Here is a 16,958-nt window from a genome sequence, read left to right on the forward strand (position 1 = left end):
CCCTCTCTCATTCCAAAAGGATAAGGACACTCTAAAAGCAAGCCACGAAATCAGTTCGGGGACTCAAATTCAAGCTTTATGAACAGCGCATCTAATCACCGAAACTCTACTCATTGGAGTACAGTATCCTTAACACTTATTGACATCCTCCTAAATACTTATTTAAGCTTTGCTCCAACAAAAATCTAAGGATAACAACCAGAAACTGGTGACATAACTCAGCATAACGGACTATAGACACAACCTGTACTACTTGAGAGTAGTCAAATGCTGGAATTAGCTGTCGGCTGAGCTAGTCCAAGAGACTTCCTGAAAGTCCTTTAAGAGGAAACTGGAGTTGTTCTTAAGGACTAAGGATAGTACCTTACTATGATCTACCAATTTCTTTTTCTTCTTTCATCGGTAATACATCTAGGTTCCTGCCTGGAGGTATTGGTGATTCACGGCTACTAGACACGGAAGCCCGTTAAGCGAAAGCTTCTTCTATTCCGTCCAAAACCATTTGAACCATTTGAATATGTCAAACTCCTACATTCTTACCTCTCATATGTGTCAGACAATCTTATCGTCTGCGTGCTTTTTATATGCATCAAATGTACTTGCCTATTGAATGAGCATTTTTCAAAGGCAATGAATGTTTGGCTTGAGTTATGTTTCGAAGGCACAGGCCTAGTGATACTAGCGCAGTTAAGTCTAGGAAAAAGTTTCTAAGCGAAAAAGAAAGTACTCATAAAATAAAGCACTTGAAGATTCTAATAGGTAGTGAATAAGCTTGTTTTATTTAACCTATGTATCTTTCAGATACCCTACCAGATGATGAACTTCAACCATTTTTCGTTGAAAATTCGTCCCTAATATTCCTAGTGTTTAGTGATTGTTTCTTCAGTTTAGAGTGGGATGTCAAATTAAAGGGTATATTGTTGTTTTTTGGCATTTCAAATTCATAGGAAGCAGTAATTGCATTAAAGATTTGGAGGTAGTGCTTACAGTATTTGAGGTGGTATCTTTTTCTGAGTGATCTTATTTTCAGAAAGTACTGTTATTGTTGCCGGAACATATCCACCAAAGATGGCAGCATAACTGTATCAGTAGGTTTTCTGTGTTTTTAGTAACTCACTTCATCTAGTTGAAGTAATTGAAGATCTCCTATACGAAAAGAATGCGCTCAATATCCGTAAAAGGGGAATCAGGCTATTTTTAATATGGTATCAAATACTTGGCTTAAATGCGACATCTGTCTGCCACAGACTTTTCTACAATCTGGTCCCTGAATTTGGCTCACTTATTGCAGAATATCAAAAGCGTGAAAAATGTGATCAGCTCAAGCACAATCATCTTCAGGCTAGAAAATTCTCGACGGATACACGTGGGCAAGTGATGCAAGAGTCAAGATCCTCGAATGTTGTTGCCCCGCGCGAACGCGTCGCACTCCTAACTGCCGCTGCTCTAGGAGAGGATGAATCGGTAAATGTTTTGATCTCTCCTAAATTTGATAATTTTGTAGTCTGACGATAAATCCCTAGTCCTGCTTCGGGCACTTCTGCGTTTCCTTGTCTCAGAATCCTTCAAGGTCGAGTGGTCGCAACTTCGGTATGAGCAGCATTTAATGCAGCTATGGTTTCTGTTCGAAAAGTTAAAACATTCGTACCTCCCCGTTATTTTTCCATGGTAAGTGTTTTAGAATGTGAGTAATCTAATCTCACGTCTAACAGTTTATGATTATTGATCTAAAAACTTCCTACTTAATAGATCGTGCTATGCTCTGAGAAGTATTTTTATCCTACAAGGCCGTTACGAATAAATGACATTCTTAGTTTATGGGTTTTCGATCATAGGTATCTTTGAAGTATTAGCCGTGTATTTTGGGACTACTGAGTAAGCAATGATCGTGCTAGGAGTAGAGTAGTAGGTAAGGATGGCGGATCGATTGAAGAGGTTGCAAGTCTTCACCAACTGAGTTGGTTGAAACATGTTGCATATGCTCGACCAATTCCCACTTTGGTGGTCGATGCTTTGTACTGTAGGAGAAAGCTGGTGATGACCAAACCAAGACGTGGCATCAGTCCATAAAATTGCTGACAATCGAACTGAGCCGTGTTACTAGGTATAGACTACCTTGTTAGGGTCCGCGTGATTATCATAACCAATGGTTAAAGAATTGAATAAATTAGCTGAAAATTGTTTGGGATGGCCCAGGTGCATCTGCTATTTTTCTTCCTCCAAATTCCGAGATTCCAACTTTTTGTCGTTTTCATTTCACTAATTTAAATTTTCTCGAATCGTATCTTCAATGCCTAATCTTTCCTATTACCACTGATACTGTTACTACCTCTACTATTTTGGCGTGACGTTTTTATCTTCGTACTAATTGATTATGGCGACTTGAATCGATGTACAAACGTACTAGGTCCTACGTTGTGGTTGAATGACAAGGCAGAACCGCCTGACATTACAATCAGCCAGTCAGTTGCGAAGTAGAACCTTTCACATACATGCATCGGTTCACTAAGTATAATTCGGTGTTTGAAATGCTGCTAAGTTGGTGGTTAATATCTTATTTGTGGAGCAAACACGATATCTAAACTAGCGACGAATCCGAATGACTTCACATCAAGGATACGTTTAATGAAGTCTCCTAGTTCTTGGTCGATCACTGTATTTGAAGTACTATTCGCAAATTATATAGCCAGTAGCCATAAGTCTTTTACATCTGAAATTACCTGCTGACAATTCGCTTTATTATGCTGAAGAATTCAAGCATGTTATAGTGCTGTAGTTATACGTTTTTTCGGGTTTTGTTCTCATGTGGTTTTCCATTGTTCTTGAGTTTGAATAATCTTGTCGATTTTTACAGCTTGGTTACTTATAATTGTCACTTAATCTATTATTCATGCGCTAGGTGACATACATTACTGTTATTTTTCGGCTTTGAGTCACGTCTCGTTTGTAAATTAGTAATTCCCGACTGCACGAGCTAAAGTAAATGTAAAAGGGTTCAGAGATGATACCTATTAATCAGGAACCACGTTGTATAGCCATGAAACAATCTTCTAAGACAGATATCCTAAAATAAACTATAAAAAAACGAGATATCGTAGTTTGTTTGATTATATTTTCATTACAGTAGACTTACACGAAACATTAGACTTGTATATTTATCATATTTCTTCCAATTCTGTCAGTGACAAAAGGAAATATAGTGAGTGGTAATCAATGAGTTCTTTTTGGCTTAATGAAAAAAACCATCTCTTGTTTTCTAATGTCTCAATTTAGCCTCAGAAACCTCGGTTGATCTGACCTCTAAAGTTACAGTCTAGTATTTCTTCTCCCATCAATTAACTTCGACTAATTTGTATCTCAATCCAACCCGATGAAGCTTCGTTCTCTGAACTGGATGGTTTAGTCGAAGAGCTTTCATTTTTCTTCTGACTTTAGACAGAAGTCACTCGAATCTCGTGCTAATAATGTTATTCAGAAGAACAATTATAGTTCAACGATCAATCCATTCAACCTATAGAATTCTATCAAGATCACCCAACTGAGCTAAAAATCTTCACCATCTCAACATGATTTTTAAACCAATAGTGTACTCAAAGCAGTGTTTGAAAGTTTATAATTTATCGTAATTTCCGTAGTTTCTTTATGTATAAAACTACATGACTTGCCCTCTAATCAATAGTTCTGTATATACACTGTCCCTCATAGGCTAAACTACTGAAAAGATTCTTTAAAAGTTCTGTTGCTTAATTTGACTTTTGTTTTCTGTCTGTTACTGTTTTTTGTGTAGGAGGAGAGCAATATTTCACTTAATGCATGTTTTTTGTTGGTAGAATAAGGTCTACGCAAGTTGAAAAATCTGGATAGAGTGTAATCGATGACAAGTTACAAGCTATCTCAGCACGAATTCGAAAAGCTCTTTTGCCTTTTGCCAACTTACGTCACCTATGGCGAAGGCGAGATATCCGTCTATCAATTAAGCGACAAGTATACTGCTCAGCAGTTCGTTCTGTTTTACTTTACGGTTGCGAAACGTGGCCGTTAAGAGTAGAAGATATTCGTAAGCTACTAATATTTGACCACATATGTCTTATAAAGATTGCTCGCATCTGCTGGGATCACCGGGTAAGTAATAGTGAGGTTGGATGTAGGGTATTAGGGAATGATGGTAAATCAGTTGATTGGGTTGTAAATCTTCATCGACTGAGGTGGTTGGGCCACGTGTTGCGTATGCCTGAACACCAATTACCACGACGCGCAGTGATGACTAGTGTAGAGGATGGTTGGAAAAAAGTTAGGGACGGCCAAACCAAAACGTGGCATCAGTGCTTGAGGTCACTAACTTCTAGTCTGAGCCATGTTGGTAGATGCAGACTACTTGGTTGGGGTCCGCGTGACTATCGTAGCCAGTGGTTGGAGACTCTTGGTGACATGGCTCAGAATCGATCACAATGGCATCGGTGTATACACTGTCTTCCCTTAAACTATGAGATTAACATCGCTCCATACCTTTCTTCCTTTACTATATCCTTATATGTAATCTTTCTTCTATATATTACCACCTCTGAATTAACTACTTCTATGAATCCTGTGTTCGTCTTGTTGTGCTAATGAGGTATGGCAACTTGGGTTGATGTATACATGTGCCTGGTCCTACGTTGTAGCTAACTGATTGATTGAATTGCAAGTCTAACTTATTTTTTTGTTTCGACCTCCACTTTATCCACTGTAATTTGAAGAACCAATTGGTAAATCATGACTCTAAGAAAATATAAACTTTTGATAAACTCAAAACCCTAAATTTCATTCTTGGGGTCTCAACTGACTCCACAGATACCAGTGTAAATGCTGAAGTAGATTGGTGTAGCCAAATACTTTGTTCTTTGTTTTCAGGTTAATTGCATGGATGCTTCAATCCAGGAACTATTTTTTATTATGAGCGGTGTGGCTATTGAATGTTTTTTACAAAGTATGCATATTATAAACTCATTATTTTTGTTTAGTTTTAGAGTTATGTCTTTTTGTTAATTTCTTTATTCCCATTCAATATACAGTTTATCTCCTTCATACTCAATATATTCGCCCTCGATCTCATCCCAAGCGAACAACACAGTCCCATTAACTTCAAATATTTTACAGGATTACCCAATCCATCCATCACGTCTTTCCTACTATCAGTTAGAATTCGCCTGCTGGTTGGCAACTTTTGTATATACTGGTCCACGGGAATCAAGTCATGCTATGTGAGTTTTTGCTTTTTTGGGGCCATATGTATAGTTCGCCTTTTTAAGTTGAAAACGGGTGGATAAAGCCGAGTGGTATTTAAATAATAAGCCGTGTTAACGGATTATGGACATTCTCACTTTCACTCATCAATTATGCAAAGCATACGTTATGTAGTTTGTAAGATTTATTAAACAGGATGTTTTTCCTTTCAGCTCTTCAGACTGTGGCTTCGATTCAAATTTTACTACCCATGGTTCTGTAGTTGGTACTACTGGCCCATCTTTTAACCTGGCTGGCAGTTTCCCATGGGATACACATGGTGATCCAAACGACTTTCTTCTTTCTCGACATTTCCGCTCATTCATAGGTTGTCCTGGTCATGGTGAATTCGAATCTGGATCATATTCAAAGGTTAACAGTTACTCCAAACTTTCGAGTTCCCCACCCGTTCAAGCATCAGTTTATCTACGAAATGGCAACGAGAACTTTGTCCAGGAACCAACTAACCAGGCTGCGCCAAACCTCTCTCCTAAACCAAACAGTTATCTACTCAAAGATACTGTTGTAATTCCTTCCACTGTTCAAACATCTCCACTTCCACAAAAATTTATTTTCACTGAACTATTTTTCAATTACGATGAAAAAGTCGTAAGTAAACATTTAAATTAGAAAGTTTTAACATTTGTTGGTGAGTGAGTAGTTTGATTGGATGAATTTACCTTATTCAGAGTCTTTTTGCTGTCCAACTGCAAATGTTTTGGTGTCCTAAGCTACATAATTAGTAAATCTCTCACTGGTTTTATCCTACCGATGACTAATAGTTCAGTGGTATCTTGTTTTTTACTTAGGATGTGATTGAACTATCTTTGACTGTTACCACTTACTCGCGTATATCTATTTCGTTTACTGATTCATTATAGGCAGTCTCAGACGCTTCTTACTTAAGGTTTTATGTGTCGTAGAAACTCAACTGTTTATCGGGAATATAATCTTTTTACTAGGGTAGGGGAGCTGAAGAATTCATAGGTTAATCATTTGAAGTAATGGTAGTTGTACACAACCAATGCTATCAGTCGTTGATTAAAGCAAGCAGCTACACTTATTAGCATTGCTTTATTTCATAGTATTACTTTGTTGTGTATATGCAACCGTCCTCGTAACCACTACCTTTCTCCCAGTTATCATCACTCTTAATTATTCATGAACCAAACTTTGACATCATTTAGATTCTTGTAATATTTCACCATGAATTTTAAACAGTCCTTGGAGTAATAGTAATGCTTTAATGCTGGTGAAGATTTGTGTTTGGAATTCCAGTCGTATTAAATGGCCGTTTTTGTGAAAAAGTCCCGAATAAAATTATTCATTTTTTATTAAAACTACGAGAAAGCCTGAATCAATTTTCGATAGATGCTATCTAGCTGAAAATAATTTTATATTCTACAAATGGTTTTCTATAAGATTGCCTTGAGGACGGACAGGTATCAACGTTTTTGAATCATAATTAAATACTGGATCCATTGCTTGATTTATATAACTTGTAGATTAATCTGCTCTTGCAATTATTTAGCTCCAGGAAATAAATCATTCATAATATTATGATTGGAAGTCATATACATTTTTTCTGATTGTTTGATCATCAATTTAAACGTATTTACAAATAATTTTATTCTTCAGGTTTCTATGGTTCATGAAGTGTTATATGGATGTAGACAAAATATTGATTTGGTACAGGATATTTTACATCAGGCATTGCTACTTCCTTTGGAATGTCACAAAGCTCTTTTCTTTATCGTTACAGTTTATGGTTCGTGGTTGGAAGTAAGTGTTTATTCAGTTTCCAAGATTATATATTTTGTTGTCACATTTTCGAACTCCTGGGAGCATTTTCAAGTACTTTAAAACTTAGTTTATATGTGGTAACAAATGATGCATTTCTAGTTAACATCGGCTTTTATGTGATCTGTTCATTATGTACTACCGATTAACTTATATAACTAAGAACCCAAACGAATGTTGACCAAAGAATCGTAAATCAAGACTGACGTCAATAGTTTTGAACTATTTGTGTCATTCAGATAGAATAACGTCCCTATGCTAAGATTCACAAGGCTTGTAGCGATTTAAAGCAAGTTACAGAGTATGATATGATGAAACCATAGCAAAACACTGCAACTGGATTTTAATTATGTACAATTTTTTATCTTGAACTTGTAATTATTTATCTTGCAATTACTTGTATTAACTATTCATTTTTAAGTTTTCATTTCTTGCTCTCATTTTAACTTCAGTCATATTTTTATGCGATATCCTTCAGCTCAGTGCTTTTTATAATACCAGACTTCCATTAAAGAAATGCTGTTCTTATAACTTGTCTGACAAAAAGCCATGTATTGGAATTATAAAATTCACCATTCCATAAATTGTTTCAGTGTACTTAGATGCAAAACAGTGTGCCATATTGGAATAATCCAGGTCTCTATATGGACTTCATAGTGTCCTAAGTTTACTGAATAGTCGTAGTACAGAGTACCAAATTTAATCAATCATACCAAGTATTTACACCTTCTTCTTCATTACTTTGAGAATGGGACTGGCTATCCTGGTTTGTTTCAAAAAATAAAAAATGAATTCTTACTACTGTTTACAATTTCTTAAATACACTTCCGTCGATTCTACTGAATATCTCGAAAGTTGTCAATACAACTTGGATATTTACCGAGACCTAATAATGTATAATACCAGTGATAATTTGACAATCACTTTTATTCTGTGTAGGAATTTCCACCTCTCTCCATATATGTAGTTCAGTGAATTGTTGATTTCATTGATATTTTGTCTTAAACTGTTAAAGCTGGTTGTATGTAGTACCATTTTAGCTAGTAACAAATATAATAATCTTTGCCTGTAATATCTAACTACTGTTATTGCTTTTTGTCGTTCAAATTTAGAACAAACACAATCGCCCAATTTTTATGCAAGCTTTAGATAGTCCAATGAAATGTATTAATCCGGTTAGTTTCAAATTTGTTGATCTCCCTCTTTCTAAACATTTTGATATCTGTTTTCTATCATTTTTAAAAGTATAATAGACCAGTTGATTTTATCGTAAACATATTTACATATCAATTAGTGTTCAACTGTTCGTCCATTCTAAGCATGACATTAAAAGAATCATCATAAGAGAATTAAAAAAACACTGTTAGCTTTGGCTTTTAAGAACACTAACCTACTGAAAAAGTACTCAAAAATGTTCTGTTATAAAAACTGACTGTAGTTTTCATTCCTAAGAATACTAGGTTAAATAAGTGCTAAGCTTTGGTCTTGTTTGTTTAATTCGCTTTTTATTAAGCTAATACCTTGCAATTATTACAACGTCGTAAACTGGAAGTCATTTCTCAGTGTTAGCTTCCTCCTGACACAGTTTCTAGTCCCCTAACAAGTTGAATAACTAAGGAAAAGGTATCTTTTACTGCATCAGAATAATTGATAATTGATATTTTAAATTATTTTCTTATTGTTTGCTCCCCAGGATAACTTTATATACACTGGTATTTTACGTAATTTTCAGTTGTATATGGCTTTATATTACATTATTATTGTACAGTTTATATTATGCAATACTGTACGTAAGAAATACTTGTTTTAAATTTTACTTTCGCTAAGAATACAAATATTACAATAATTATATGGTTGTCAAGTGCCGTTCATAAAAAAAGTAAACTTTTCCAGTCATGTAAATGTAAAAAAATATTTTTCTTCTTATTACGTAAACCCTCAGCCAGTGAAACCACAAGTAAACGCATCTTCAACAGAACACAGTCAAATGCTTAAAACGAATGGCCGTATGAATGATCCTAAACAAATTCAACAGTCGCAAATTGAAGATTGTCCTATTGATGTGACTATATCTAAGGATGATGTTGGCGTCAATGATCCAGAAGAATTAAAAGGTTGTTTACAGAATACAATTCAGGTTAGCTGTAGCATCATTAACATTTGAATAATTAATTAACAAACTTGGTTGTTCACTAGTTACCTTAGAATAATATTATTTATTGTTTATTTTGTTTTGCTTACTTACTTGCTTACCACTTCTAGTTACATCTACATGCAGATCTCAGTGATCAATAATGATTATTGATTTCCTATGTTTGTTCGACTGATTTACTTATTGTTGCGACCTGTACTAAGGATGCAACCAAGTTTTGCACACAGTTAATTTATTCATATCCATTTTCAAGTAATGATGCTTAAATTCTATTTGCTTGGAAAACCTTTTAAGTTATTTTACCATACATATATATATAATTAGTTTCTTAAATTTATAGAATGTGTTGACCTCTCTGTAAATTATTGATTGCTTTAAATGGTAAAATTATTATATTTCTTCTTTAAGTCCAGTGACATTATTGTATATAAATTAGTTTTAAATGGATATTCCAAGATTTCATCTGTCGAGTAATAGTTTATAAGTTTTTATCTAGTACAAAATCTGGTATTTATTGTAGCCTTCGGGAAGACTTGCTTCACAAAAATGTGAAAACTTCTGTTTTCCTGGAGATCCTTAGCTGATTTTGCTCAGCACTGAAAACACAAACTCTAACTACTGGCTTATTTTGTATATGATTACCCTGTAAGATCGGACTACACAAAATGATGGTCGGTAATTTGAAATCAAGGTAGTGTTGTGACACTTCATTACCAGTCTCAAACGATAAGTGTAGTTTGAATAGTATAATGAGATTATCAAAACTATATCATATATTAGCGCAATACTTTTCTAACAATCTGATCACACATATGCTTGTTATGATTATTTATATATGAAAAGTTAAAAGGTCCACTAGACGAATGAAAGGTAAAAAGAAAGAAAGAAAGAAAGATAATAAAGAAAATAATGTGGATAGCAATATGAAATTCATCACGCTGGATAATAAACAGTTTTACCAGAGATGGTTCAGCGTGAGAACAGATTGTTCTTGAGCACATGAAAGGGGTTTGAATTTTTGTATCTCCGGGACCCCGATAAACATAAGTATACGCCCTTGAACGCTTTTATACAAAACCACGGAAGCTGAGTATGATGTTTTTCCTATCGTTTATTAGTCCTGTGAACTGTTTTTTTGAATGATCTACGCAACGTTCGTCCATTCTCATTAGGTTTTGTGCTGTATTCTGTGATGAATGCTTACATACATATACCATTAATATTTGTACGCCAGTCAATGTCTGTAGTGACTAATAACGAATTACTACTTAATAATCATAATCTATATTTGAGGTCGTTGTAATCTAAGGGTGATAGATTACAGAGTGAACTGATTCATAGTTTATTTCAATGTGGCCACTACAGTCACTGCCGACTTCTAAAGCTCGAGATTTTCATAAGTATTCCTTCTATATATAATTTGAACACATAAACACTGGTACAAGGGGGCACGATATACATACGCGACACACGATAACAATGAGGCTAGTAACAGTTACCATTGGTTTGTGTGACGTCTGTTATACTGCCCGGGTGCCCAGATTGAAGCAGGTGGTTTTCTTAGGAGGCAACACCTCGAGCCCTCGACCTAAAGATCTGATCCACAATGAAGTGGAGCAATGTCAGAAGTTGCAGTCCCATGGTAACCAGTGACCAACAATACGTTTACATGCCTTTTGTTCCCTCAGGATCCTGTACTCTATTGGTTTGTAATCAGGGTTTTCCGACTCCCCCAGGTGGGTCCTCCATATCCACCAACTCGGTTAAGGCACCGGACATTCGCTTTTCGTCCTCTCAATTTCGTAAACAACACCTCCACTACGAGAAGGTAGTGTGTAAGACTTCGCTGGTAGTGGTTGTATACGCCTGGTCATGTGAGTGCATTTTGAGAGGGAGAGCTGACTCAACCCACCCCCGGCCATACAAGAGCATTTGGGGGCATATATATATATATATATATATATATATATATATATATATATATATATATATAAGTTGAAATCTTATAATATGCAAGAACTTCATTTCTTGTCTAATCACCATATACTGTTCTTCGATGCATCCAATAAATCGGATTGAAATAGTTAATCAGCACATTTACTATCCTTTTTACCCTAATGCCATCGTTATCCAAATTCGTTTGTCCAGTTATTAACCACTTACTAAACTTCTTAATGATATATATTCTTAGAACGTATTCACACTGTATGTTCAACTAAGTTATGTCATTTGTCTGTTACGTTATGTAATCTCGAAAAATATTTGGGAAACACAAACACACGTGTTTTACTAACCTTTTTGAGTCTTTTTCTTCAATCATCAATTAGTGAATTTTTGTTTATCTTTATTGATTTTATTTATTTGTTTAAATTATTTTTTGTTGTTGTTTGTCGTTGTATAACACACCCATACACCCTATAGATTATGCTGGAAAATATGGCCAATATATTTTATGCCAGTAGTTTAAATCTTAACTTATCGGAATCACAAAATACAAACAAAATCAGTACAACTGGAACAGATTATACAAAATATCAAATTGATTTATGCCGTTTAGTGTTACAGATTTTTCAATTTGCTAGTAACAGTAATGAGTTAACTTCAGAGACCTGGTAAGTATACAGTATAAACTTTTAAAAAAGTTGTTATGGTTGCATTTTACGTGTGAAAAAAGGAACAAATTATTACTTTTTTTCTTATTCTCGTACGTTTGTCGTAAACAGGCTCAGTTGTTTAATCACATGTTGGTTATGTTAGAAAACACTATGCAACAAAACAGAAATATGTCCTTCAGTTAACAACTTTAGAAGTATACTTAAACGCCTAATTGTGTAGTTGGTCAGTTCAGATAACTATTAAAGCGGTAACATACTGAAAAAATATGAATATTTTGCCTTGTGTCCAACATCTCAAACGTATTAAAATTTTTGTTTCATGTCATACACCATTAAACAATATGATTAGTTGTAAACTACTCGTGCTAATCAACGCTGGTACTTGACCAAACTGTAATGGTTTGAACACTAGACGATCATTTCACTTTCTTGAAGTGTATTGTATCAGTTATGTAAACAGACTGTTTCAATCCAACGATGACCCTACTACCATTTGATATAAGTGATTTTCAAGTAATCATCTTATCTTTTGATATGAAGCTTAAAGCCTACAGACAGGAATTTTCTGTACCGTTAGTAAATTCTGTGAAATCGTACATTACGTTTCCTAAGGAAATTTCGATGGGATTTTATAGTTAGGTTTTATCTGTTTGTGTCATTCACATCCTTAACTGTGAATTCTCCAAACATCTCTTCGATTGGATTAATCTGTTTATAAATCATTGGTATTTTCAAAACTTCTGTATTTGGAACAAGTAGTTTAAATCTTATTAGCCTGGTGTTTGATTTCCAGTTAAGTTTCTTTAATTAAGATTCTTGGTTTTTCCAATGATCTATATAGCCCACGTATTAAAAGTCGATTATACTTCATGAGTCTAATCATCCTTTTCATATTTTAGGTCTAAATTATTGTCCATCCTAATGGATATAATGCGCAAAACAATGATTAATACTTCGCCAAATAATGTTCAGAATTACAAATGGTTATCAAACAATAAACTTACACAGAATCTTTTTCAGGTAGGATATCTTGATAGCTGTTTACATTGTACTATAAAATTTGTGCTCCTTTTTTAGGGAAGCTTAAAGTCTCATATTATTGCAACATGTTAAATTTACGATTAATTTGTTGACCTCATTTTTCCCATATGTCTCTGTTAACACTTAGAAATCTATGTAGTGCATGTAAGCATATCAGTTCAATCTTAACTATTAGTCCAAACTAATTAATTTATGAGACGGAAATAAAACTCGTAATCCAACTAATCGGAAATTGTGCCAATTGTTCATATTCACTGATTTCTATATGACAGTTATTGGCATAATTCTCAGAGATACTTATATTATTACTCGGTTAGTTTTTCTCTACGTCGGTCGATTGAAAGTAATTTAATAAACACATTCTCAACTGTGCTTCAAGTTGAAATACATTTTTGCTTAACAAAAGGGCAGCAAAATGAGTTATGAAGCACTAAACACAGGTACAGCAACGTTGTTTTCAGTTTTCAAAAGAAAATATAGCAAATAATTGTTTACTGTAGTTCTATTAGAGCATAAATACTGGGTTGTCGCAAACATTTTATTTTATCTAGATTACTAGTTTTGATTGTTACTACATCGAATTTGCAATGTGTCATTAGTAAATAACAGGGTCCGTTAATTTTATTTGCTCCATATTCACTTTCAACTAGTATGCGACCTGAGATCTAGCCTCTCAAGCTGCCTACTTACATCTCAGTATTTAACATTCTGTTTGTGAAATCATGAATCGATCAATGTTAGACCACGATTAAGAATCTGTAAGGACTGGACGGCCGTTTCGTCGGTATGGAACTCCTCAGCAGTGCTCGCGGTAATCGAACCCAGAAACCGAGCAATCTCCACAACCCTATACTGGTTCTCTTCGTGATATTGATTTTTAATGAAAAGCGTCAAATGGATTAAATCTCGGTATTAGAGTGTATCGTAATCTTCCCCTGCTACTTATTATATCAAGGGTACCGATACATTAGAATTAACTGGAACCACGCGTTACGTTGCCATTTCTTGCAAGTATGGTTTGCAGAGTATGCACAGAATACCTCTTTATAGATCTACCACACTATTCTTTCATACATTCATCTATGGAGAATATTCGATGGATTGTTACATGTTTATTAACCAAACTGTATCATTTTCGAAGGTGACTATTCATAGATATATAGGGACTATGTAAAATCGATAGCCACATGTAAAACAGGGTTTTTGTAAAATTGCTATCATCTTTACGTTTATTGATTCCGTAAATATTTTACCATTGTCTTCATTCTGGTAGAAGTAGTTCTAATAAGCTTTCATCAACTTATATTTGGTTGTATCTTTTATTTTGGTATATATCGTAGAATTAAAGCCCATAAATCTATTTCCTTCTTTGTAGACTTTAAATGGTGCTTTATTACGTGCATCTCTATTTTCTACAATATCTTCAGAGTCATGGGACCAGTGTTTAAATGTTTACTCTCAGTTAAGTCACTGGCCATCACTGATAATCGAATGGAAAGTATGTTACATAGTAGTAGAAATCCCTATTTATATTTACTGTTTCTATCATATTCAATTAAGTACCTCAATAGCAATTGGAAAAAACTGGGAAGGAGTACCTAGGACAGAGTTCGATGAAGAATCCTAGTAGGAGGGTTATGCTCCTCCACGAGGGGTAACAGTCTAAAGCAAAGGATCTCAGTTATCTGTAATTATCGTATTATTCTTTGGTGTCCTAAGACAAACAAGAATGGAGGAGATCCTACCTCTTACAGAATTGTCCTACGCAGTCCTTCCACGTGACTGGGATGTGTCCATCGACATGAGAGAGTATAATTTGTTGGTAGGAAGGGATCTATCTGGTTGATTTCGAAAACTAGTTTCAGACGAACTAATGATGAACATGCGCTGTAGGATCCTAAATGAAAGAAAACCACATAAACCTGATTTAGTAGTCAGTTACCATGGCATTGCGTCTTTTCATGTTAGTATACTGTCCTATGAATTTGATATCTAAGTTGAAGGCTGAGTATTCGTCATACAAAACACCACGTGTCTAAGTTTATGCACTAGCTCACTCAATGTATTCATATAAAACCTGAGTATTTTATTAAAGAGAAGGAATGCGACGTTTAGTAGCTTTTTTCCTAATATAAAATATTCATGTTGGATTAAGATATTTCAAAACATTTTTATTTTCCTTTTGTTATAACTGAAGTGTCGTCGATCTCTTAAGTGAATTTGTTTTTGGAGAAACCTCATATCGAAGCGGATTTACACTATCATATAAATTGTCAAGGATAGGCGTGTTCGAGTTTCGTTTGGTCTTTTAATCTACAGTTATTAGTTAGTAATTCCAACTATAATAGGTATAATTCGAGATGTGTATCCGCATAAACCATGTAATGAGGATATTACTGTGATCTGTAAACATGAACAGCATATGTATTAGAGTTCTACTATCGTAACAGCAGATAATTGAGAACAAGGAGCGTATGTGTGCAGCAGTATATCTGTGAACATGAATCCATGTATCATGCTATGAGGTGCTCAAAAATGGAACGGAAGATCAAAGGTTATGTTTGTACAAAGAACAATTTTACAGTCAATAAATGTAATTGTACAAATTCCGGGAATTAATGAAAGAAATGCAAATAGTGGCAAAAACTAATTACAAAATATGTCTATTTTAACTATTTCCACATAGCTCTCCACAGTGTCCGGAGGTAACACTGGTATGTCAAACAAATCGGGGAAAATAAGATTACATGCCTACAAAAATAAACACAAAGGAAAGGCAAAAATAAATGTGTAATGATATTTTGTGGAAAAAGGTTTTTGCTAATAGATGTATGTCTATTACGGAATACGACATGAACACTAGTGATCTACGGTATGTTAGTTTACAGAGTCATGTGTATGTAGTTGAGCACTACAGAAATGAAAGTACAATCAATAATAGTGTCTTTGGTTGACAATGATAATAATGTCACATTGCAAGTAGCACCATAACACTAGGACAGAAAAGTTCACAATAATAATAGTAGCTGCAACAACTTCAACAAATCACAATATTATTCATTTAGGTTAACCACATCAGGTTCACGTATATGAATTACAATATACTTGATCATCGACCTCCTGAAATATATAAAGAAAAAGATTATTAGCGAAGCTGACAGATTGTCATATTATGTTTAAAACCTTCGTTATTTTGGTTTCGATATCTTTTTTCCCTTTCTATTCTTCTCTCTTTGTTATTATTATCCAACAGAAAGTTATGCGAATGTTAACATGTACAATGTCTAAATTGGTATATGGTGTAGATTTGTCAGATTTACCTCAAGAAAAGAAAGGACCTCGAATTAAGCGTTTAGCAGGTATTTTCAATTTGTGCAATCCATACATCTCTATTTTATTTGTCTTTCAAAATAACAACTAGTTATACAAAACATTAACAAATTAAATTGTTCGTACATTTCGTGTTACATTGTGCTATTATTAGTTATCGTTCAAGTGCACTATCACATTAGAAATAAAATATGAATAGATAGACAAATAGATAGATATTGTACAAGCCAAGTAGAGAGTTCATGTAAATTAACTCCACATATGCATATTACAAATATGTATGGTTTAGTAAAGTGTTTTACATTTTTATTATTAAATTTCTCATTACCTCTCTAGCTAAACTCAAAGAATAAATTATTTTTCAAATTTAATTTTATTCTATATGTACACATATGTCTATATAAATTGATTATGCATAGACGTTGTAGGTATAGGAAATGGGCAAATCAACCATCATCTCATAATTTTCTATCCATTTAATTTACTATTTCGCCCGAATAATAATAATAATTATTATTATTTACACAACTTTTATGGGACACAAGCTAATGTTCATGACCATGATAAAGAATTCAATGATGGTGAGCAAAAAATAATCTAAATTTACCCAAAAAAAAGAAAACAAATAAAATAAACAATAGCAAATGAATCTGAAGTGGAAACATCACGAAATATTACCTGTATGAATTATGTTGTTCCTTTTTAATTCTGAATAAATAATGCATTCATGTCGCCTATTGAATTTATTATTATTAGTA

At 34.1% G+C, this 16,958-nt stretch overlaps 1 protein-coding gene across 3 annotated transcripts in view; it reads left to right on the top strand.

Annotated features, from left to right (window-relative positions):
* The first annotated feature begins 607 nt into the window (after window positions 1-607).
* Window positions 608-16,958, top strand: part of RALGAPA1_1 (Ral GTPase-activating protein subunit alpha-1) — a 52,834-nt gene continuing 36,483 nt past the window's right edge. For all 3 annotated transcript variants that reach the window (XM_051214327.1, XM_051214328.1, XM_051214329.1), the window contains exons 1-15: window positions 608-759; window positions 802-912; window positions 948-997; window positions 1,031-1,088; window positions 1,127-1,464; window positions 1,505-1,668; window positions 5,052-5,240; window positions 5,436-5,871; window positions 6,901-7,044; window positions 8,175-8,237; window positions 9,005-9,199; window positions 11,636-11,826; window positions 12,729-12,849; window positions 14,246-14,368; window positions 16,124-16,229. In XM_051214327.1, the coding sequence (XP_051067483.1) occupies window positions 651-759; window positions 802-912; window positions 948-997; window positions 1,031-1,088; window positions 1,127-1,464; window positions 1,505-1,668; window positions 5,052-5,240; window positions 5,436-5,871; window positions 6,901-7,044; window positions 8,175-8,237; window positions 9,005-9,199; window positions 11,636-11,826; window positions 12,729-12,849; window positions 14,246-14,368; window positions 16,124-16,229 (2,398 nt within the window). In that variant the 5' untranslated portion in view covers window positions 608-650. The remainder of the gene's footprint in view (window positions 760-801; window positions 913-947; window positions 998-1,030; window positions 1,089-1,126; window positions 1,465-1,504; window positions 1,669-5,051; window positions 5,241-5,435; window positions 5,872-6,900; window positions 7,045-8,174; window positions 8,238-9,004; window positions 9,200-11,635; window positions 11,827-12,728; window positions 12,850-14,245; window positions 14,369-16,123; window positions 16,230-16,958) is intronic.

This window comes from Schistosoma haematobium, chromosome 2 (assembly GCF_000699445.3).
Source record: "Schistosoma haematobium chromosome 2, whole genome shotgun sequence".
NCBI lineage: Eukaryota > Metazoa > Platyhelminthes > Trematoda > Strigeidida > Schistosomatidae > Schistosoma > Schistosoma haematobium.